The following is a 26012-nucleotide window of genomic DNA, read 5'->3' as shown; positions in this document are numbered from 1 at the left end:
CTAATGAACAAAGTAAGAGCATATGGACTATCAGACCAATTGTGTGATTGGATTGAAGAGTTCCTAGATAACAGAACGCAGCATGTCATTCTCAATGGAGAGAAGTCTTCCGAAGTAAGAGTGATTTGAGGCCTGCCGCAGGGGAGTGTCGTAGGACCGTTGCTATTCACAATATACATAAATGACCTTGTGGATGACATCGGAAGTTCACTGAGGCTTTTTGCGGATGATGCTATGGTATATCGAGAGGTTGTAACAATGGAAAATCATACTGAAATGCAGGAGGATCTGCAATGAATTGACGCATCGTGCAGGGAACGGCAATTGAATCTCAATGTAGACAAGTATAATGTGCTGCGAATACATAGAAAGAAAGATCCCTTATCATTTAGCTACAATATAGCAGGTCAGCAACTAGAAGCTGATAATTCCATTAATTACCTGGGAGTAGGCATTAGGAGTGATTTAAAATGGAATGATCAAATAAAGTTGATCGTCGGTAAAGCAGATGCCAGACTGAGATTCATTGGAAGAATCCTAAGGAAACGCAATCCGAAAACAAAGGAAGTAGGTTACAGTACGAATGTTCGCCCACTGCTCGAATACTGGTCAGCAGTGTGGGATCCGTACCAGATAGGGTCGATAGAAGAGGTAGAGAAGATCCAACGGAGAGCAGCGCGCTTCGTTACAGGATCATTTACTAATCGCGAAAGCGTTACGGAGATGATAGATAAACTCCAGTGGAAGACTTTGCAAGAGAGACGCTCAGTAGCTCGGTACGGGCTTTTGTGGAAGTTTCGAGAACATACCTTCACCGAGGAGTCAAGCAGTATATTGCTCCCTACTACGTACATCTCGCGAAGAGACCATGAGGATAATATCAGGGAGATTAGAGCCAACTCAAAGGCATACCGACAATCTTTCTTTCCATGAACAATGCAAGACTGGAATAGAAGGGAGAAGCGATAGAGGTACTCAAGGTACCCTCCGCCACACACCGTCAGGTGGCTTGCGGAGTATGGATGTAGATGTCGATGATGGGAGTGCCCTGTCTATATCTCTCCAAAAGTTCACAATTGGAAAGAGACCCAGCGACATTGCTGACCAAGATACGGTTTGTCAAACACGAAGATAAGCAGTAGAAACTTCTGCCGTGTGCGGGCAGGCGATATCTTGCTGAAATGTAATTCTGGCATGGCTTGTCTGGAAGGGCAACAAAACGGGGCGTCGAATACCGTCGACGTAGCGCTGTACTGCAAGGGTGCCCCAGATGTCAAACAAAGAGGGCCGTCCTGTGGTATGAAATAGCAGCCCAGATCATAACTCCTGGTTGTCGGGCTGTACAGTGGCTGACAGTCAGCTTGGTATCCCACCACTGTTCAGGGCGTCTCCAGACACTTCTTTGCCAACCATCGCGTCTCAGTTGGATGTGGGACTCTTCACTGAAGACAATTATACTCCAGTTAGTGATATTCCGGGCAACGGCCTTGCTGCAGCGGATACACCGGTTCCCGTCAGATCATCGAAGTTAAGCGCTGTCGGGAATGGCCGGCACTTGGATGGGTGACCATCTAGGCCGCCATGCACTGTTGCCATTTTTCGGCGTGCACTCAGCCTCGTGATGCCAACTGAGGAGCTACTCGACCAAACAGTAACGGCTCTGGTCAAAGAAAACCATCGTAACGACTGGGAGAGCGGTGTGCTGACCACACACCCCTCCTATCCGCATCCTCAGTTCAGGATGACACAGCAGTCGGATGATCCCAATGGCCCACTTGTGGCGTGAAGACGGAGTGCGATAATATTCCAGGACAAAGACGTGTCTGGAGGTGTCCCAAAAAGTGGTGGAATACCAAACTATCACCTTGTGGCCTGACAAGCAGTAGTGATAGTCTGGGTGTCATTTTATTTCACAGCAGGACACCTCTGGTTATCCGCAGCACCCTTGCAGCACAGCTGAACGATATTCTACACTCCATTTTGTTGTCCGTCATGGCAAGCCATCCTCATCTTTCATTTCAGAAGATAATGCCTGCCCACACACGGCGAGAGTTTCCACTCCTCATCTTCGTACTTATGGAACCCTTCCTGCTGTAGTGGGGAAAAGGAGAGAACCAGCAGAAAATGCATCCGAGAACAAAAAGTACGAATATGTCTGTTTAGTTAAAAGACTGACTGAAATAATAGGGGTACCAGCTGCCTTCGTCAGTACCTTTAAAAAGTTCCAAGACATTTTGGTACGGGAACATATACACGCTTTCCTGTGGTGAGAGTGAAGGAGACATGGCAGTGGCAAAAGGTAAAGTAATAAATACTGGAAAATGGTAGGCAGCGGTTGAGTTTTAGAAAGAGTGAAGGAGACAAAGGCAGTGTGAGAGAAAGAGAGGGACACAGTGGCAGAGGAACATAGCTGACAATGACAGAACAGTGCTACAAAAACAGTCGAGGAGACAGTGCAAGGCTGGAGGAATAAATTGGGCTTGGGTGAGAACCAGGGATAATGCCAATGACAAGGAAAAAGAGGAAGGGAGAGACCAGAAGTAGGAAGGAAGAAAGGAATGAGATAGTAGCGGTAAGAGAGAGCAAGAGGGAAATAGTGAGAGGAGATAGTAGGATGAGGAGAGAACAAAGTGGGTTGTGGGTGTGAGAGAGGAGAAAGCGACATTTGGAGAGACACAAAGAGATGAAAACAGTAAGTTGGGACGAATGGTCATGCGGGAGTGGATGGGTATGAGTGAGTTACAGTTAGGGAAGCTTGTGGGAGTTTGAGAGTTTCATATTACACACGGGCGAATTTTTTCACATGGCACAATTGCTGAGAAAATTTTTAAAGGTGCTGAGGAAGGCAGAATAAGGCAGCACTTTCCAGTCGGAGTTTTTTAAATAAACAGCAACATATTCGGTTTTTTTGTGCTCCGACAGCAGCATTTTTCCACTGGCCTAACTTACAGGGTGGCGCACGAAATGTGTTAGCAATCGTTTCTTTCACAATTTACGACGCACATTAGATGTCCCGCTGGGATCTCTAAGCAGTACGAGCAGAGCTTGGAAAAACAAGTGAGTTACGAAATGTTGTGTAATTCACGATACTGCCGCTAGGAGGCTAGTAAGCTGCAATGGCTGACAATGGAAGACTGACTACACAGCAACGATCGGTAACTGTGTTACTTTTTCATGAAACGAAAAGCCTTGTTGTGACTCAGAGGCGTTTTCGACAATAGTTTAACACACGATGGGTCCCTTGCAAGAAGACCATCCACAGGTTGTACGATAAATCTGTACAGGAAGGGACAGTATTGGAAGCGTAGCGACCTCGGCCTAAGCCTCTTTGTTCGCCGGAGAATATTGAAGCGGTACGAGTTGGTGTACAGAGAAGTCCCGGGAAATCGCGTTGAAAGGCAGCAGTGCAGCTGGGAATATCCAGACGCTCCGTTCAACGCATTTTTAAAAGTGACCTCCGTATGTACCCACCCAAGATGACCTGTGTACAGAAGCTCACTGAAGAACACAAGCAGCAGAGACTACTGTTTGCTCAGTGGGCGGAGGATAGGGAAGATACTCTCAATAACGTTTGGTTTTCAGACGAGGCGCATTTTCATTTAGACGGTGTGGTTGACAAACAAAATGTACGCTTTTGGGCCACTGAAAACCCACAAGTGCTTCATGAACGACAACATTGTGCTCCGAGGATGACAGAGTGGGCAGCAATTTCCAGTCACGGACTTATTGGGCCTTTTTCTTTGAAGAAACAGCGAGCTTTATTTGAGCATGCTTCTCATTAGCTTCATTCCACAGCTTCTTGCTACTGCCTTGGCCATCAACACGCAGAGGTTCATGCAAGATGGAGCAAGGCCACATACTGAAAACACTGTGTTGGAGTTTTTACACGAGCTTTTCGACATACGGATCATTTCACTCAGGTTTCCAGGTCGCTTCAATGACGGACAAAATTGGCCCCCCAATAGTCCAGACCTCAATCTATGTGACTTTTTTCTTTGGGGATACCTAAAGGAAAAAATTTTCCCGAAACGTCCGTGTGATTTAATGGAGCTCAGAAGACTTAATCTTCAAGCTTGCAGTGAAATTACAGAAGACATGTGTCGTAGGTTTAATCACTAACTTCAGTGTTCGTTTGAAGAAAGTTAGGAAACGAAATGGTGGACATATTGAGCATGTGCTGAGTTAGAACAAATCTCCATGGACGGCTCTTCATTGTAGTATATGTTCCTTTCAGATTGTATTGACAATAAAGTTTATATTCAAAAACCAGTATCCGAGAACTCCAGTAGACTCTTACAGAAACGTGGCATCCAGAATACTTCGTTCCCATAAACTAAAATAAATAGTCTCCTCTGTAACGTGAAAGACGATTTAGGTTGTAACGTATTCGTATGTTTTCTGCTGTTCTAAATAATTATCCCATACTGTACCGGGGCAAAGATGCATGAGTGCACTGCACGAGTAGTGAATAAGATCGTTGACTGTGTTTGATTTTATCTTTGGTTGACTTGTTAGTCAGACAGTTGTGAAGCACTGGGGCATTCTTATTCGAGTCACAGTAGCGAGCAGTAGCATTTTTCAGAGACTGAGATCTGTTATTTGAGTATCTGGAAAAGACTTTTATCTACGTGATTACTCTGCTATTCATGGTGAAGTGCCTGGCAGAGGGTTCAATAAACCACCTTCATACTGTCTACCGTTCCACTCTTGAACGGCGTGCGGGAAAAACGAGCACTTAATTTTTTCTGTACGAGCCCCGATTTCTCTTCCTATATCGTGATGACCATTTTTCCTTACGTAGGTGGGTGCCAACAGAATGTTTTCGCAATCGGAGGAGGAAACTGGTGATTGAAATTTCCTGAGAAGATCCCGTTGCAATGACAAAGCCTTTGTTTTACTAATCGCCACTCCAATTCCAATTTCGACAATACCAGGTAAACGACTTGAAAAGGAAACTTTCTGCGCAACAACAGTTGTTTACAAGGGCGAATTCAGAGTCAACATGCTGTGTGAAAGCGAGTTAAGCAGCAGATCAGATACTGGCAGAAAGAATCAAAGCCATATTCAGGTGGCGAAATGGTTAAGGAATGCTTAGAGAGACCGTCGTTGAAATTGTACTTCCAGAAGAGAAAAAGGATTATTCAAAAATAAGTCTGTCTCGCCAAAGTATTACTAGACGTGTGGACGACACTGGAAGTAAAATTAAAGATAATTTAAAAACATTGCATCTGAGTTTATCTTTTACTCTCTTAACTTTGGATGAATGCACAGATATGACGGATACCACCCAAGCGGTGATTTATGTGAGAGGTGTTGATGCCTATTTTCATAAAACAGAAGAATTAGCGGCATTGTATCCACTTAAGGGTACCACGAAGTCATGAAATTTGTTGTAAGGAGTTATATCGACATTAAGTCGCTTTTCGTTAAAAATTAACGACCTACAGGGGCTAGCAACGGATGGTGCTCCAACAATGGCTGGGAAACACGGAAGTTTAGTTCACTTGTTGGAAACGAGGCCCGCAAAATTGGCAATAGGTCGATGCAAAACTTTCATTGCGTTATCCATCAAAAGAATTTATGTGCCAAGTCCCTCAAAATCGACCATATAACGAAGGTAGTTGTGATAACTGTGAATTTTGTCCTTGGATTCAAAGCATGATAGCGTTTCGTATTATACAGAAGTAAGATGGCTGAAATGTTGAAAAGAGTGTTTCATTTGAAGCAAGAAATACAAAGATTCTTCGAAAGCAAGTCAAAGAAACTGCCTGAGTTTGAAGATAAAGAATGGCTTTCCGACTCTGCGTTCGTAGTCGATATAACCAGCTACCTAAATGATGTTAATACTCGGCTCCAAGGAAAATATCAACTGTGTAATGTCATGCATGATCTTATTTCTGCATTTCAAATGAATCTTGGGCTTTGGGAATAACTGTTACGAACTAAAAACCTCACACATTTTCCTACACTGTTAGAGCAAGCGGCAGCGATTAAATACGCTTCTTTCATATCTGACCTGAAATACGAATTCGAGAGCCGATTTCAAGATTTTAAGAAACGTCTTCTATTTGTTTCTGTATCTTCTACACCATTCTCCGTAGACATGAGTTCACTACCGGAACATTTACAGGGTGTTAGAAAAAGATACGGCCAAACTTTCAGGAAACATTCCTCACACACAAATAAAGAAAAGATGTTATGTGGACATGTGTACGGAAACGCTTGATTTCCATGTTGGAGCTCATTTCAGTTTCGTCAGTATGTACTGTACTTCCTCGATTCACCGCCAGTTGGCCCAATTGAAGGAAGGTAATGTTAGCTTCGGTGTTTGTGTTGACATGCGACTCATTGCTCTACAGTACTAGCATCAAGCACATCAGTACGTTGCATCAACAGGTTAGTGTTCATCACGAACGTGGTTTTGCAGTCAGTGCAATGTTTACAAATGCGGAGTTGGCAGATGCTCATTTGATGTATGGATTTCTCTTGGAACTCATGTGGATCACCTCACACTTTTCGTTATTTGGGTTCAACTGCCACCTGCCACACCATACAGCAATCTTTTCTAAATCGCTTTGCAACTGATACTGGTCTTCGGATAACCTTACTAGACGGTAAATTACAGCATCATCTGCGAACAACCTAAGAGAACTGCTCAGATTGTCACCCAGGTCATTTATACAGATCAGGAACAACAGAGGTCCCAGGACGCTTCCCTGGGGAACACCTGATATCACTTCAGTTTTACTCGATGATTTGCCGTCTATTACTACGAACTGCGACCTTCCTGACAGGAAATCACGAATCCAGTCGCACAACTGAGACGATACCCATAGGCCCGCATCTTGATTAGAAGTCGCTTGTGAGGAACAGTGTCAAAAGCTTTCCGAAAATCTATAAATACGGAATCAACTTGAGATCCCCTGTCGATAGCGGCCGTTGCTTCGTGCGAATAAAGAGCTAGCTGTATTGCACAAGAACGATGTTTTCTGAAACCATGCTCATTACGTATCAATAGATCGTTCCCTTCGAGGTGATTCATAATGTTTGAATACAGTATATGCTCCAAAACCCTACTGCAAACGGACGTCAATGATATAGGTCTGTAGTTAGATGGATTACTCCTACTACCCTTCTTAAACACTGGTGCGACCTGCGCAATTTTCCAATCTGTAGGTACAGATCTATCGGTGAGCGAACGGTTGTACACTCCTGGAAATTGAAATAAGAACACCGTGAATTCATTGTCCCAGGAAGGGGAAACTTTATTGACACATTCCTGGGGTCAGATACATCACATGATCACACTGACAGAACCACAGGCACATAGACACAGGCAACAGAGCATGCACAATGTCGGCACTAGTACAGTGTATATCCACCTTTCGCAGCAATGCAGGCTGGTATTCTCCCATGGAGACGATCGTAGAGATGCTGGATGTAGTCCTGTGGAACGGCTTGCCATGCCATTTCCACCTGGCGCCTCAGTTGGACCAGCGTTCGTGCTGGACGTGCAGACCGCGTGAGACGACGCTTCATCCAGTCCCAAACATGCTCAATGGGGGACAGATCAGGAGATCTTGCAGGCCAGGGTAGTTGACTTACACCTTCTAGAGCACGTTGGGTGGCACGGGATACATGCGGACGAGCATTGTGGTGTTGGAACAGCAAGTTCCCTTGCCGGTCTAGGAATGGTAGAACGATGGGTTCGACGACGGTTTGGATGTACCGTGCACTATTCAGTGTCCCCTCGACGATCACCAGTGGTGTACGGCCAGTGTAGGAGATCGCTCCCCACACCATGATGCCGGGTGTTGGCCCTGTGTGCCTCGGTCGTATGCAGTCCTGATTGTGGCGCTCACCTGCACGGCGCCAAACACGCATACGACCATCATTGGCACCAAGGCAGAAGCGACTCTCATCGCTGAAGACGACACGTCTCCATTCGTCCCTCCATTCACGCCTGTCGCGACACCACTGGAGGCGGGCTGCACGATGTTGGGGCGTGAGCGGAAGACGGCCTAACGGTGTGCGGGACCGTAGCCCAGCTTCATGGAGACGGTTGCGAATGGTCCTCGCCGATACCCCAGGAGCAACAGTGTCCCTAATTTGCTGGGAAGTGGCGGTGCGGTCCCCTACGGCACTGCGTAGGATCCTACGGTCTTGGCGTGCATCCGTGCGTCGCTGCGGTCCGGTCCCAGGTCGACGGGCACGTGCACCTTCCGCCGACCACTGGCGACAACATCGATGTACTGTGGAGACCTCACGCCCCACGTGTTGAGCAATTCGGCGGTACGTCCACCCGGCCTCCCGCATGCCCACTATACGCCCTCGCTCAAAGTCCGTCAACTGCACATACGGTTCACGTCCACGCTGTCGCGGCATGCTACCAGTGTTAAAGACAGCGATGGAGCTCCGTATGCCACGGCAAACTGGCTGACACTGACGGCGGCGGTGCACAAATGCTGCGCAGCTAGCGCCATTCGACGGCCAACACCGCGGTTCCTGGTGTGTCCGCTGTGCCGTGGGTGTGATCATTGCTTGTACAGCCCTCTCGCAGTGTCCGGAGCAAATATGGTGGGTCTGACACACCGGTGTCAATGTGTTCTTTTTTCCATTTCCAAGAGTGTATATGATTGCTAAGTAGGGAGCTATTGTATCAGCGTAATCTGAAAGGAATAATTAAATACATAAAATACAAGCACGTCTACTAAAATTAACGATATGCATCAGAGATTATTTGTGAAGTGATGACAGATCTATCGGGATCGAATGTGCACCACGTGTGCACGTGAAGGGCCGTAACTTTACGGCCGATACTGTTGTGAGCTTGCAGTGATACGAACTACGGAACGTGCCGTCACTACGTCTGGCTCTCGTCTCACTCGCACACCGCAACTAACGCGTCCAGTTGCGCTGATTGTTGGTTGCATGTCGCCAAGACGAACTACATTTCCTTCAAGATGACGCGCGGGCTTTCCAAAATAAATCAAACGCAGTGGTTGTTTTCAAATAGATACATAGACGAAAACCTAATAATAATTCAATCTATGCAGTGAACTATTCCTGTTGTACACTGCTGGCCATTAAAATTGCTACACCACGAAGATGACGTGCTGTAGACGCGAAATTTAACCGACAGGAAGAAGATGCTGTCATATACAAATGATGAGCTTCTCAGAGCATTCACACAAGGTTGGTACCTACAACGTGCTGACTTGAGGAAAGTTTCCAACCGATTTCTCACACACAAACAGCAGTTGACCGGCGTTGCCTGGTGAAACGTTGTGATGCCTCGAGTAAGGAGGAGAAATGCGTACCATCACGTTTCCGACTTCGATAAAGGTCGGATTGTAGCCTATTGAGATTGCGGTTTATCGTATCGCGACATTACTGTTCGCGTTGGTCGAGATCCGATGACTGTTAGCAGAATATGGAATCGGTAGGTTTAGGAGGGTAATACGGAACGCCGTGCAGGATCCCAACGGCCTCGTATGACTAGCAGTCGAGATGACAGGCATCTCATCCGCACGGCTGTAACGGATCGTGCAGCCACGTCTCGATCAACAGATGGCGACGTTTGCAAGACAACAACCATCTGCACGAAGAGTTTGACGACGTTTGAAGCAGCATGGACTATCAGCTCGGAGACCGTGGCTGCGGTTACCCTTGACGCTGCATCACAACCAGGAGCGCCTGCCATGTTGTACTCAACGACGAAGCTGGGTGCACGAATAGCAAAACGTCACTTTTTCGCATGAATCCATCTTCTGTTTACAGCATCATGATAGTCGCATCCGTGTTTGGCGACATCGCGGTGAACGCACATTGGAAGCGTATATTCGTCATCGCCATACTGGCGTATCACCCTGCGTGATGGTATGGGGTGCCATTGGTTACACGTCTCGGTCACCTCTTGTTCGCACTCACGGCGCTTTGAACAGTGGACGTTCCGTGGCTCTACCCTCCATTCGATCCCTGTGAAACCCTACATTTCAGCAGGATAATGCACGACCGCATGTTGCAGATCCTGTACGGGCCTTTCTGGATACAGAAAATGTTCGACTCCTGCCCTGGCCAGCACATTCTCCAGATCTCTCACCAACTGAAAACGTTTGGTCAATTGTGGCCGAGCAACTGTCTTATCACAATACGCCAGTCGCTACTCTTGATGAACTGTGGTATCGTGTTGAAGCTGCATGGGCAGCTGTACCTGTACACGCCATCCAAGCTCTGTTTGACTCAATTCCCAGGTGTATGGTTCAAATGGCTCTGAGCACTATGGGACAAGTTCTGAGGTCATCAGTCCCCTAGAATTTAGAACTACTTAAACCTAACTAACCTAAGGACATCATACACATCCATGCCCGAGCCAGGATTCGAACCTGTGACCGTAGCAGTCACGCGGTTCCAGACTGAAGCGCCTTGAACCGCACGGCCACAGCGGCCGGCTGTACACGCCATCCAAGCTGTGTTTGACTCAATGCGCAGGCGCATCAAGGCCGTTATTACGGCCAGAAGTGATTGTTCTGGGTACTGATTTCTCAGGATCTATGCACCAAAATTGCGTGAAAATATAATCATATGTCAGTTCTAGTATAATATATTTCTCCAATGAATACCCATTGCCGGCCGCGGTGGCCGTGCGGTTCTAGGCGCTCCAGTCCGGAGCCGCGCTGCTGCTACGGTCGCAGGTTCGAATCCTGCCTCGGGCATGGGTGTGTGTGATGTCCTTAGGTTAGTTAGGTTTAAGTAGTTCTAAGTTCTAGGGGACTAATGACCACAGCAGTTGCGTCCCATAGTGCTCAGAGCCATTTGAACCATTTGAATACCCATTTATCATCTGATTTTCGTCTTGGTGTAGCAATTTTAATGGCCAGTAGTGTAACTGGGTATGATACGGAAGACGCTTGATGGAATGCTCTTTTGGGGGTTTCATGTGAAATAAAAATTTTTCTTTCACATGAAACAGTTCCGCGGGCCGCGCGGGTTGGTCATCGCTGCCTTAGACGGTGCGTCCCATCAGTCTCTCAAGGACAACCGCATACAAGACGCGTACGAAAAAAGTCCAGCAGAGCGAGAATAAAGGGTTTCGTCGAATCATCAGCGTTCTGAGAACTTTTGCAGCCTGCCACCTCCACGAAGCGTCAGGAGAAAATGAAGTGCGTCTCAAGCAGCGCGCCGCAACGGTCAGCGCAATTGTGACACCAGCCGCTTTAAGTGGCCCGAGGCCTTTCTTTACAGGCAGTGCGCCCGCCATACATTAGCTGGCAGCAGCTAAAACCTGGCACACCAGATGACGACAAAGAAGCACCACTAATTCGGAAAAAGCGACCGTCGCCCGAAGGAAAAGGAAATGCCGCGTTGTAAAATAGTAATCCTAGTGCACAAACGGGGTGAACCAATTTAAATGAAGGCAATAGCCAGTCTTCACAGAGCGATTGCAGTCCATGCAGCGAGTTGGGGAGATTGCTGGACCTGGAACATATCAACAATTGATGTTTTCTTGTCTCTGTTCCAGCCTAATGACTGATTTTGGAATTAGACGAAGCAACACGCAGTAGAAACTCCCAAAAAAACAGTATCTGCTATTTACAATACTTTTTGCTGTTGTCAGCCACGAGGTTGTGTTTTGTTCAGCGCTTGTAAGTAGTGTACTTCGCATTCTACACATTTAAGTGCTGTATTATACATTACAGCTTTTTGGAATGTATTGATAATTCTTCCGTTACGGAAGTTTATGGCGAGTAATATGCTATATACTTCTAAAACAATTTATATAATATGTAGAGAGTTAATCCAAATAGTGAGGTGAAAAAAACACATGGGACAGCGATACGCACGCTTACAGGCGGCACTGATATTGTCAGAGCTGTCATTTGTGCTCAGTTGATTCATGTGAAAGGGCTTCTGAAATGGTTGTGGCCGCAAGACGGAAATTAACAGACTTTGTACACGGAATAATGATTGGAGATATACACAAGGGATAATTTCGGAAATGGTTAGAGTATCCAATATTCCGCGATCCACATCGTCAAGACTGTGCTGAGAAAATCAAACTTCAGTCAGTGCTCCTCACTACGGGCAATGCAGAGGCCGGCGGCCTTCACTTAACGACCGAGAGCAGCGGCATTTTGCAGAGAGTTGTCAGTGCTGACAACCAAGCAACACCGCGTGAAATAACCGCAGAAGTCCATGCGGGACGCAGGACGAACGTAAGGACAGTGCGGCGAAATCCGGCGTTAATGGACTGCGGCAGCAGACGACCGACGCAAGTGCCATTGCTGACAGCATGACACCGCCTGCAGCGCCTCTCCTGGGCGAGTGACCACACCAGTTGGACCGTAGTCGACTGGGATGAGTCCAGTTGGTAAGAGCTGATGGAAGGGTTCGAGTGTGGCACAGACCACATGGAGGCAAGTTGGCAAGTTAACACTGTGGAGGCTAGTGGTGCCTCTGTAACGGTGTGCGCTGTGTTTACATAGAATGGATCGGGTCCTCTGCTCCAACTGGATGGGTCATTGATTGGAAATGGTTATGATCGGCTTCTTGGAGACCGTTTTCTGTCATCCACAGTTCGTTATTTCCAGACAACGATGGGATTTTTTATGGCTGACAATGTGCCACTTCGCTGGGCCACAATCGCCCGCGATTGGTTTCCAGAACATTCTGACAGTTCCCTCGAATGGCTTGGCCACCCAGATTGCCCGGCATTAATCCCGTCGGAAATTTATGTGACATAATGGAGGGATATGTTCGTGCAAAAAATCCTACACCGGCAACAGTTTCAGAATTGTGAACGGCTAGAGGGACAGCATGACTCAGTACTTCCTCAGGGGACTTCCAGAGACTTGTTGAGTCCACGTTACATCCAGCTGCTGCACTCTGCCGGGGAACAGGAGGTCCGAAGTGATACTAGGAGGCATTCTGTGACTTTAGTCGCCTCAGTGTAGTTCTATGCTCGTGCACCATTTAGTACCTTGGGGGAAAAAGTCTTTTACCGTCGAAAATGCGATATTTCCACACGAACTGAATTCCTTTAATGTGTTGTCTGCCTTGAAAATGGAAATTTGTGTTGGTTACCGATAGCATCAACACTACTGGCCATTAAAATTCCTACACCAAGAAGAAATGCAGATGATAAACGGGTATTCACTGGACGAATATATTATACTAGAACTGACACGTGATTAAATTTTTACGCAATTTGCGTGCATACATCATGTGAAATCAGTACCCAGAACAACCACCTCTGGCCGTAATAACGGCCTTCATACGCCTGGGCATTGAGTCAAACAGAGCTCAGATGGCATGTACAGGTACAGCTGCCCATACAGCTTCAACACTATACCACAGTTCATCAAGAGTAGTGACTGGCGTACTGTGACGAGCCAGTTGCTCGGCCACCACTGACCAGACGTTTTCAGTTGGTGAGAGATCTGGAGAATGTGCTGGCCAGGGCAGCAGTCGAACATTTTTTGTATCCAGAAAGGCCCGTATACGACCTGCAAAATGCGGTCGTGCATTATCCTGCTGAAACGTAGGGTTTCACAGGGATCGAATGAAGGGTAGAGTCACGGGTCGTAACACATCTGAAATGTAACGACCACTGTTCAAGGTGCCGTCAATGTGAACAAGAGGTGGCTCCCCATACCATTACGCCAGGTGATATGCCAGTATAGCGATAACGAATACACGCTTGCAATGTGCTTTCACCGCGATGTCGCCAAACACGAATCCGACCATCATGATGCTGTAAACAGAACCTGGATTCATCCGGAAAAATGATGTTTTGCCATTCATGCACCCAGGTTCGTCGTCGAGTACAGCATCGCAGGCGCTCCTGTCTGTGATGCAGCGTCAAGGGTGACGGCAGCCACGGTCTCCGAGCTGATAGTCCGTGCTGCTGAAACCTCGTCGAATTGGTCGTGCAGATAGGTGTTGTCTTGCAAACATCCCCATCTGTTGACTCAGAGATCGAGACGTGGCTGCACGATCCGTTAAAGCCATGCGGATAAGATGCCTGTCATCTCAACTGCTAATGATACGAGGTCGTTGGGATTCAGCACGGCGTTCCGTATTACCCTCCTGAACCCACCAATTCTGCTAACATTCATCGGATCTCGACCAACACGAGCATCAATGTCGCGATACCGCAATCGCGGTAGGCTGCAATCCGACCTTTATCAAAGTCGGAAACGTGATAGTACGGATTTCTCCTTCTTACACGAGGCATCACAACAATGTTTCACCAGGCACCACCGGTCAACTGCTGTTTGTGTATGAGAAATCGGTTGGAAACTTTCCTCATGTCAGCACGTTGTATGTGTCACCACCGGCGCCAACCTTGTGTGAATGCTCTGAAAAGCTAATCATTTGCATATCACAGCATCTTCTTCCTGTCGGTTAAATTTCGCGTCTGTAGCACGTCATTCTCGTGGTGCTGCAATTTTAATGGCCAGTAGTGTATCTCAAAATATTTTTCACTTGCAAGCGGCGTTTCATAAATCTGCTCCTTAATTTGATTTTTACTGATTATTCTTAATTTGATTTCAGATAGTGATTATCGCTGTGCGGTTACATTACTAATATAATACATTAAATACAGTGGTCATAGCTATTTTCTCGAGTCCAACACTAGTAAAATTAAACAGAATAAAGTGAATACTATCTTTTCAAAATGGATTACGAAATATATTAAACTACCTGCAGGTGGTTGTCTGGGAAGTGTTCCAAGGTGCAACACACTCCGTTACGGTTTATAACAACAGAATCCGCAGCTCCTTAAGAGGAGGAATTGATCGGTTACCGAAATATCTTGACGAAAATGAGATCAGCATATAGAATGAAAAACCGAAAACATTTCATTAATCAATCTAGCTGACAGGAAACTTAATTCTGGATTTAAGATAGGCAACACTGTACTACCATTAAATGTATGTTATTCACGATCGCGATTTCGGACTGTTGTGTCATTCTCCTGCTGCAGCTCAGTATGAAGTGCGTCAGTTCACAATAAACACGCTTTGTAAGGGTCCAGGACGAAAATGTTGTCGTTCCTGACACGGAGCAGCACGGCGGACGGAAGGAAACACAGAATAATCGATGATCTGGCTGCTTGTGAGTGGGTTTTAACCGACGTACTCCCGAAAGTGAATCCAGTGTGTTAACCATAGCGCCCACTAAGCGGTAGGAGAATGCTGTAAGTTGGAAAACTTTTTCCAAGTTTCGCTTCTATCCAGCCCTATAACAAAAGTTGAATATACGAGGGCATTAAAGACAAGGGTTATTCGGAAAGTAAGGAACGATCGGTCGCGGAATGAAAACCTCAATGAAAATCAGATGAATTTTTGCACAGGTGTGTCGGGCCGTGTCTCTAGTATGTCTGACGATCGCATTACGTCGTTCTTTTTAGTTGTGAGCTCACAGGGAGCACATAAAGATACCTAGAACAATAGTGTCTCCCGCCAAGTACGAGGGCCTGGTGAGAAATTTCGCCTGAAGCTATCCAGCCAGCATTACATAACTGTTGTGCGGTTTCTTCTTCAAGACAATTCTCAGCCGCATATTCTGCAGGGGCAATGAAGATGCTCCTGCATCGTTTTCGGTCGGAAATGTTTGATTATCCACAATACAGCCAGTAATTGTCTCTCTCTGAGTTTCATCTCTGCTCACATCAACCGCTAGCTATGAAAACAACATTTTGGCACAGACAAGGAGCTGTAGGCCAGCGTAGAGAATTGACGGAAAGCACTGGCGGCTGCCGTCTATAGCGAGGGTATTGGAAAGTTGGTACAACGCTACTACAAAAGTCAAAGTCGGATCGGCGACTATGGAGATATGTAGCTGGAAGTTGTAGCTAACTGTTGCAAATAAAACAGTTTCGATTTTCACTGTGATTTCCTTTTCTCGACCTATCGTTCCTTATTTTCCGAATAGCCCTCGTAATTAATGCAACACATTTTTTTCCCTGAAAGTAGGTTCGTTTTATTCAGCATTCCAATACACCATATTATTCCTACTCTTTTGGCTACATAACCCAGTTTTCCAGCATGATCTCCGCTCAGTGCGACGGCCTTACACCATCTTACTGGGAGGAAATGTATGCGCGCTTGGTACCACTCTACTGGTCGACGTGGAGCCAACGTCTTGCCGCATCAGTGACCCGCCCATCGTCCACGTACTGCTTCGAGAGGAGTGCGTCCTTCATCTACATCTACGCCATACTCCACAAGCCACCTCATGATATGGGGTGGAGGGTACTTTCAGTACCACTACCTCATCCCTCCAACCCTATTCCATCCACTCGCAAATAGTGCATGGGAAGAATGATTTTTTTTTGGGGGGGGGGGGATGTCATCAGTCTTCTAACTGGTTTGATGCGACCCACCACAAATTCCTCTACTATGGTAATCTCTACATCTCAGAGTAGCACTTGCAACGTACATCCTCTGTTATTCGCTGGATGTAATCCAATCTCTGTCTTCCTCTACAGTTTTTGCCCTCTACAGCTCCCTGTAGTACCATGGAAGTCGTTCTCTCACATCTTAAAAGATATCCTATCGTTTTGTCCCTTCTCCTTGTCAGTGTTTTCCACATATTCCCTTCCTCTCCGACTCCGTGTAGTACCTCCTCATTCCTTACCTTATCAGTCCATCTAATTTTCAACATTCGTCTGGAACACCACTTCTCAAACGCTTCGATTCTCTTCTGTTCCGGTTTCTCCACAGTCCATGTTTCAGTACCATACAATGCTGTACTCCAGAAGTACATTCTCAGAATCTTCTTCCTCGTGTTAAGGCCTATGTTTGATACTAGTAGACTCCTGCAATGCCTTTTTCGCCATTGCTAGTCTGCTCAAGGTGTCCTCTTTATTCCGTCCGTCATTAGTTATTTTACTGTCTAGGAAGCAGAGTTCCTTAACTTCATCTACCTCGAGACCATCAATCGTGATGTTAAGATTCTCCCTGTTCTCATTTCTGCTACTTCTCATTACTTTCGTCTTTCTTCGATTTACTCCCAATCCATATTCTGTATGCATTCGATTGTTAATTCCATTCAGCAGATCATGTAATTCTTCTTCACTTTAACTTAGGATGGCAATGTCATCAGCGAATCGTGTCATTGATATCCTTTCACCTTGAATTTTAATTCCACTCCTGAACCTTTCTATTATTTCCATCATTGCTTCTTCAATGTACAGATTGAACAGTAGGAGCGAATGAGTACATCGCTGTCTTACACCCTTTTTAATCCGAGCAGTTCTATCTTGGTCGTCCACTTTTATTATTCCCTCTTTGCTCTTGAACATATTGTATATTACCCGTCTCTCCTTATAGCTTACCCCTGTCTTTCTCAGAATTTCGAACATCTTGCACCATTTAACATTATCGAACTCATTTTCCAAGTCGACAAATCCTGTGAACGAGTCTTGATTTTTCTTTAGTCTTGCTTCCATTATCAACCGCAACGTCAGAATTGCCTCTCTCGTCCCTTTACCTTTTCAAAAGGCCAGCTGATCGTCATGTAGCACATGCTCAATTTTCTTTCCCATTCTTCTGTATATTGCGTGTAAGCCTCTGTATTGACTATAATTCCTCGATTTTTTTTCCTCGTGATCAATACGAAAGATGTATGTGTAGGAAAGTAATATGTTGTCGGACTCATCCTGGAAAGGGCTGTCCCAAAATTTCATTGCGTCGGATAGAAATCGGAAGGTGCGATATCCGGGCTGTACTGTGGAGATGAGAAAGAACACTCCAGTGAAGTTTTGTGAGCTTGTCTCAGGTGCACAGACGCGTGTGAGGCCTTGCGTTGTCCCGGAGAAAGAAAAGTTCGTTTGCATTTTTGTGGCGACGGACACGCAGAAGTCTTTTTTCTTTTCAGTTTGTTGAGGGTAGCACAATACATTTCGGAGTTGATCGCTGCAGCAAATAAAGAGGGTTTGGTTTTTCACTTTTAGGTTAAAAATTAAATGGTTGTGTTTTCTTAATTTAAACAACTTTTATGAACAGTCTTTCATAAAACATCGATAACTAGGAATTTGTATTTGAAATGGAAACAGGAATTTCGCGTCCAATATGTAATTAGAAACAAGAAGACGTGCACTTATTCATAAAAAATTATGATGAGTTTTATGATTACGATATGTAGGGATTTCAAATTGAACGAGAAAAAAATGATACTGGTGATATCAGAACCAACAAGCCTGTAACTGCGTAAAGTTAACATTTCATTTCACCACCGACTGCGCTGCATGTAAGTAATGGGCATTTTTATCAACTGTATTACGTACATACATTTGCGAAAAACATTAAGAACAGCCTATTTCTCAGCACTTTTTAACCGTATTCCACACGCGTGTTTCACTATGGAACAGGAAGCAGCCCAGCCATTTTCGTACTGCGCATTAACACCGCGACAATCAGAGCACAATGCTGCAGAGGTTGTGACTGTACACGATTTTTGAAATAAAAACTACGCAACTAAAGCGTGGTTAAGAAAAACGTTGATGGCTGTTAATAGATTTGAATAAGTTTCATTTAAATTAACGTAGTAATAAAAATTTATCTGATATGGGTATATAAGTAGGACCTACTTCCAAGAGCATAACAACACCAGCGTACGTGTGCTATGGCTTCTGACCAATCATCGAGTCTGTGTTTGTTCACATCAGGTTTATTTTTATGAGAATTGGAGTATTCAGTATCCAACAGTACGATGAATACCCTGCAGTATGCTTTTGCGTTAAACGTGGCTCGCTCAGAAAAAGTACCGTACGTGTATGTTAGAAATTTTCATCAATCTTGTTTGTAATTAGAATACCATGTCAGGTGAGAACGAGTGTATTTTATGCTTTCCCTCTGGTCACCTATGAAGTGCATGGTAGTTCTGGAGTAGTAGAGGATACCGGACATATACAAAAAGGGGCAACACGAAAGGTCACAGGTTTGTCTGACTCATGGGACAGTGCCTCAGAACTACTGAAACCGCCACAGAAATAGTGGAAAAACCATAACTGGCAGATGCTTTAAGGTGGATGCGAATTACCCCACGAAATTCTACTTAAAAAGTTCCAAGAACCATTAAGTCAAGAATACAGAGATATTCAACAGCATACGTTTCGGTCCCGTAGTAGTGACGGTGTAATGTTAAACCTGCAAAAATTATTGCCTGAAAACAAAAAAAAAAAAAATAGATAGAACTTGAGCGTATAGGAAATTCAATTTTAAATGACATTTCTTTTTCATGAAACTCGACCCAAGATGGCGAACATGGGCAAAAAAATTCGCAAAATTACGAAAACAGTTTTTCTTACATAAGTAAAAAAACTGTATCTTCGCTCGAAATGTGTGAATTGATAAAATTGTAAGGCTTAAAAAGATCTATCGATTACTTTTTTTCATATAAGTATCAAGTGCTTTCTTACGTTTCCAGATATACAGAAGAAAAATCTTTAAAAACCGGGTTCTCTATAACGTGTTATCATTCGCGTTCCCATACTTGGTATTTACTATAAGTCCAGCGCGTAGTAAGTCAAAAAAGAACTTATTTGGACAATTTAGTATTATTTGTTTTTCGAGATATAATGATTTTCTTAAAAAATTGGCGGTTTCGATAATTGGCTAGATATCAGTAAACAGCCCTACAGTAACGGTTTTAGGCATATTATCGTCGCAAAGAGTCGTGCTCGCAAACTAGTAAATAATTTACTGTGAGGATCAAAATATGATTTCGAAAAACTTGCACTTTTTTGGGAGCATTTTTAATACTATCTCAATTTTTATTTTTACAATATGGAAATAATCTTTAAAAAAGGAATTGGTAAAATTTTTTCACGAATTCAAAAAAAAAAAACTTTGGCCTTCTGGATCTGATATAACATTTACTTCTTTTTACTTTTTTCAAATCTAGTGGACGCAATTAACATTTTTAGAGCGAAGTGCTTGATGAAAGTCAGTAGGCCTACTGAAATACTCTTTATAGGGGAAGAAACTCTTTATAGTACAGACCTAAGTACCCTCTGCCATGTACTCCACAGTTTGTTCGAGAGCACGTGTATGTACTTATAGAAACAATGCCTTCCGAGTAAACGAGACAGCTATATTTTCCATGACGACATCAGTGATTGGCAGAAAAACTCTAAAATTAAGCACAATTTGACACTGAGAGGCTCCTATTAATATCCTAGTTCAGTAATGAAATGTTACGTTGACGTGCTACAAGAAAGTGTTGTATCACATTACACGTTTCGGACATGAAACTCCATTGTAATAAATAATACAGAAAAAATTAATATACGGTCTTCTGTGCAGAAATCTACATAAATTATCTTTTGGTTTGGGTGGATAGCAATGTGCGGCTGTTTGTTGATGATGCTGTGGTGTACGGGAAGGTGTCGTCGTTGAGTGACTGTACGAGGATACAAGATGACTTGGACAGGATTTGTGACTGGTGTAAAGAATGGCAGCTAACTCTAAATATAGATAAATGTAAATTAATGCAGATGAATAGGAAAAAGAATGCTGTAAAGTTTGAATACTCCATTAGTAGTGTAGTGCTTGACACAGTCACGTCGATTAAATATTTGGGAGTAACATTGCAGAGCGATATGAAGTGGGACAAGCATGTAATGGCAGTTGTGGGGAAGGCAGATAGTCGTCTTCGGTTCATTGGTAGAATTTTGGGAAGATTTGGTTCATCTGTAAAGGAGACCGCTTATAAAGCACTAATACGTCCTATTCTTGAGTACTGCTCGAGCGTTTGAGATCCCTATCAGGTCGGATTGAAGGAGGACATAGCAGCAATTCAGAGGTGGGTTGCTAGATTTGTTATTGGTAGGTTTTATCATCACGCGAGTGTTACGGAAATGCTTCAGGAACTCGGGTGGGAGTCTCTAGAGGAAAGGAGGCGTTCTTTTCGTGAATCGCTCCTGAGGAAATTTAGAGAACCAGCATTTGAGGTTGACTGCAGTACAATTTTACTGCCGCCAACTTATATTTCGCGGAAAGACCACAAAGATAAGATAACAGAGATTAGGACTCGTACAGAGGCATATAGGCAGTCATTTTTCCCTCGATCTGTTTGGGAGTGGAACAGGGAGAGAAGATGCTAGTTGTGATACGAGGTACCCTCCGCCAAGCACCATATGGGGGATTGCAGAGTACCAGTATGTATGTAGATGTAGAAATCTGGTGGAACTTATCGCCTGCTCCATTTCATTCAAACTCCACAGATTAATCAGTGACAACAAATAACACAACATTAATTGAACAGAATTTATGCCGCCTAGTGAAAATTTGTTCCTACCTGTGTCTTGGACCCTTGATATCCTGTTTAATGCAACAATCGCCTTAACAGTTACCCTATCTGAACATGACAGTTTGTGAAGTTCACAGCTATGATTTCCAAAGATTAGAAGCGAAGGTTCAATCTTCGACTTAAGCACGAACACGTACGAACAAATGCGTATTTTTCACATCTATCAACTGACTAAATTTGTAAAGTTTATATATAAATTAAACATTACCTTCTATAGTCCTAGAAAATCCCTATAACTCTTTACAGATGATTATGTAGTATTAAAAATAAGCTTTCATATCGCGATTTAACCAATTTCATTAAAAACACTTATAAACGAATATAGAGTTTGCACTTGAGACATATATGAGCTATTCAAATAAATACAATGTCACTCAATAAAGTCCTTGAAAATTACTGTACAGTATCCATTCAGGAAAGGTTAATGTGCCTAAAAATTCGTTCACTTGATCATTAAATCATTTTCATTGCAAACACGTACGAGGGAATGTAGATTTTCAATGCACATCAGCTGAAGACATATGGTCAATAGTCTGTTATCACTTTTAAAAGCATTTTAATGCGTAATCTTTTGCTTAGATCACTGGTTGTCACACACAGTTCACAGTTTTGTGCTGTACATCAAAGACACAGTGTGACATAGACATAAAAAAATTACGAGTAAAATTTTGCAAACGCGTCTGTCAACGCCAATAGTAAGTTGCGCATCGCGCCTCTATCACCGTGGTATGAAAATGGAAGCAAATACAACTGTTTCGCCATTTTTGCACGGTTCAGTGGTGTCGAGGAAAATGTTTGGCCTGCATCATTCGTGCAAGCACATTCGTGTAACTTCGCTGTTCAGTAACAAATAAAGTAACAAAAAAGGAACGAAGAAACAGCTGACAGTGGGAGAAAGAGAACCATAAGATACAAAAGAATACTCACCTTATAACAGTTTGCTTCACGCTGTCGGTCATTGCGCTCTCCTCCATGCTCCAAACGATAAAAAATTACCGAACACGTGGCCCTTTCCCCTCGTTCTCACAATTTATCAGCGTAGCATTTATTTGTACCGCGTTCCGGAACAGGTTTTTCGGTCCAGAAGATTGGAACGTAATTTATACAACGTGCCGAGCAACCAACAGACGATTCGTACTGTCGCCGTCAAAGATCTTAGGTACGTGTGTCGAAGACGTGTCTACACAACGTGGCAGCAAATATGATTGTCGCTTCTGGCACCTGTTGCTTCCGACAGAGAGAGTTTGTCGAGCACTGCGATAGAAAGGCATCGGCCGTCTCTGTGTGTGACGGAAGGCGACAGCAGTCAAATGGGGGGAGCTGGCGCGGCAGGGGAGCGAGGGTGGGGGGTGGGGGGGAAGACAGTCGCCTGGCGCCTCGAACAGAAACAATTGACGGCCCGGTTGGCTTCTGAACAGCGCAGCGGGACCTCCGGAATGACGCGCACTGCTGGCTCCGGTGTATTACGCCGGCTCCGTGAGTTGCAAAAACGCAGGCGCCGGCCATCCCAGACTTCGCCAGCACAGCTGGCCTTGCGCGTTAAAGGCTAGGCGCAAATTGAGACGCGTATAGCAAGTGTGACGTGACACGACACTACAGCGCGACACGCACGTGCAGCACAAGTCGCGCGGGTGCAGTGCATATTGAGACGCGTACACCACACTTCGCACGCGCCGACTGCCGACGCTCTGCGCTGACTGAACCGAAGCGCGCGCAACCTGTTATCTTCCTCAAACGATTTCACAGAAACTATTCACGGAAAATATTTGATTTTTGCCAGACTTGTAGCGTTCGTTATTTGTCAGCTTCGTGGGGAAGTGCGAATGATCTCGCTAATGTCTATTCTTATTGTGATGTACACATTTTAGTAAGGCACTACGCAAAACTCAAAAAGTTTGCAACGAAAATTAGTGGTCGCTATGATTTTGCGTTTGGTGCGTATTAAACCATATGTTGCTGCGTATGAAATTTAGCTAACATGTTGAATTATTGTTTAGACTTGGGAGGAGGTCTCTATCTGCCCCCGATCTCGAGCAAATGGATCCCGTGTAGCGCGCTCACTTCCGATCTCACGCTCGCGGGAATGAAACACTCACAACATCTTTCATATCTCCTAAACCGCTCGAGACATCGAAACGAAAGTTTAACGAATGATAGCACACAAGGAGGGGAGTATTCTGCCAATTCGTAAACACACGGAACTTTCTTATTTATGGCGATACAACAGTATTTATACTTCCCGTTTTATTTTTTTCACTCCAGTGGCAGTAATTTCTTAACAATTAACGTCAGCTAGCGAAGCAAGAGTTCCCTAGTATAAAAATGAAATTTCTTCTCTTATGTTACTGCAAACCGACACTATGACGTTTCTCATAAGCTATTGAGTTCTGTGACTGCCAATTACTTGTTTAATGAGGCACTAAGTTTCAGAATTCTGTCGCAATAGCTGCTGTGAGATGAGTTTGGCAAATTACACTGTGACAAAGGAGGTACAATTCAACCTGTCACCAAGGGAAATGTGGCCGTTACTCATAAATGGTGATGCTTCTTCGAATGAGAAAAGGTTAACCACTGCCACAAAAATAGATTGCCTATTCTGTTGGAAATTTGGTGGAATCCCCGTAACCCATCGTATTTTTAACACTGAGCGACTGGAATGGAAACTTACGAAAGGATTTTGTTCCTTCTCTTGATCTGAGCAGTATTAAGACAATGACGAGCGTTTCTTCAGGCGGAATGATAGGCACATGCCAGATCCTGGTTACTCACCTACGGCTTGCCAAACTGACAGTGTGTGATCGCGAATAAACTAGTTGTTATTGAGACAAATAAACAATTGATCTGTCGCACAACACAATGGTCAGTGTATTGTCAGCAGCGGAGGATGATGCGCGCGACAGGAATCCACAAGCTAGCCGTGTGTGCCCCGTGAGCTGGAGTTCGGAAAACATTGTCATGAAAGTAGATCTGCCTTTGTCAGCAGCACATTTCAACAAATTAAGTATATCTAATAATAACACTCTTTTAGGATATTCCTACTTTCGTAATAATACCGACCATTTTCTTCATTTGTGTAGCCTGTTGTTGTATAATTAGCTTATTAATGCTGACAATGTGCATGCAACAATTGAAATGCTTTTTCTCATCACGGCGAACCAATTAAAACATTGTTATTTGTGACTGCTTTTCGACTGTTTCTGCTTGCAGTGGAAACGTGATGTTCACATGGATGTAGTACAGTGTGTCGTATTGTATTATTACATCCATATCCAAGTAATCAAAGTGAGATTTCTATACTTCAGATCTTGGACGCTTTTTACCAGGAGCACAAAGGGATCACACCTGTGGAGATTATCCTTTTCTAAATTTTTGTAACATATCGTAAAGATACGTCAGCATACTAGGCAGCAAGAAGATAACCTTGCTTTACTTTCCTGCCTTACTTCTTAATCACATGATTTTATAATATTCCTTGCTTCCCTATTCACTACCCTCTGTTCTTCTTGCGATTTGAAAACATCGCGGAGGCATATGATACAGCGGCAAATGGCTCACCAGTTACTGAAGTATGCATTTTTCTTGACAGAAGAAAAACAAAACAAATACAGATATAAATAACATAAAAGTGTAATGTACAAACGAAGAAAGTTGGAGCCTTTAATTGGCGAAAAACGAAACACTACCGAAAGGCAATAAAATTTAGTATACAGTAAGGTAATATTTACTGTATGGGTAATACTACCGCTGCCCATATGCGCCGTTCCGATGTGAGGATATGACAGGGCTGCTGCTTTTCCGCTCCCCACCTCAAGTTTCCCACGGTGCTAGCGGCGCGAGAAACTGTGCCGCGACCACAACGCCGCGCGACCTGGCGCAGGCGCGCGTCGCGTCCCAGTCGCGTCGCGTCGCAGTTTGCGCCGCGGCCCCATTTGACCCTGTGTGAAGTTACAAAAACGCCCGCTGGCTGCGCTGCGTAGCGCCACACGCGCTATACGCGTCTCAATTTGCGCCTAGCCTACCCGAGTGTGACGCCTCTTCAAGGTTTTACTAAGCCCGGACAGAAAAGTTCTGCTGTGAGGGGCAATTGGAAACACATCACGCACTTGCAAATCACATGTGTAGCTTTAACTATCGGACATAATGGATTATTCACTACTGGGTGGTGTGCATGCTGCTACTAACATTTGTGACCTATTAAAAGTGTCGGCTGACTCCAGACTGTAACTTTCACAGGGAGTGTCCTTAAGCCCATTCTAGACTACACGTGCGACTCTCACAAGAAAGCCATTGTCTGCTGCAGCGCTCCATGCGGTAGAACGTGTAACCACAAAAAAGCGTTTATACGGTACGTGACCGTCACGTCGTCTGCTTTGCGAGTTTGCTGTGTTTGTTGACAACTTCCAGCATGTGAATCGGCGAGTTCAGCTCACTTCCGGGTATTTTATTCTTTTTCTAAGGGCACTACATTCATTTGCACTTTAGACGGTCACTGTGATGTTGCTCCCAACGCCGTTTACACTCCTAGAAGCAGTCTAGGTACGCCTCTGGCTGGACCGCCCAAAGCGAGGTCTGCGAATTTTCTTTTATCTCGTCTGTCATTGCAAATCTTCATCATTTCAGCGGGGGTTTCAACTTTGGGAATAAAAAAAAAGTCCACAGGGGTCAGATCTGGAGAATACGAAGGATGAGGC

The 26012-nt window shown here is 44.5% G+C and overlaps 1 protein-coding gene across 1 annotated transcript in view; it reads right to left on the bottom strand.

The window, feature by feature from the left end:
* LOC124553810 (neprilysin-2-like) overlaps nt 1–22618 on the bottom strand; it is a 211150-nt gene extending 188532 nt beyond the window's left edge. The window contains exon 1 of the mRNA XM_047127792.1: nt 22249–22618. Within this exon, the coding sequence (XP_046983748.1) occupies nt 22249–22295 (47 nt within the window). The 5' untranslated portion in view covers nt 22296–22618. The remainder of the gene's footprint in view (nt 1–22248) is intronic.
* Between the last annotated feature and the right edge of the window lie 3394 nt (nt 22619–26012).

This window comes from Schistocerca americana, chromosome 11 (genome assembly GCF_021461395.2).
Source record: "Schistocerca americana isolate TAMUIC-IGC-003095 chromosome 11, iqSchAmer2.1, whole genome shotgun sequence".
In the NCBI taxonomy this organism is placed as follows: domain Eukaryota; kingdom Metazoa; phylum Arthropoda; class Insecta; order Orthoptera; family Acrididae; genus Schistocerca; species Schistocerca americana.
The sequence above is the reverse complement of the archived record's forward strand: the minus strand, read 5'-3'. Positions and strand labels throughout refer to the sequence as shown.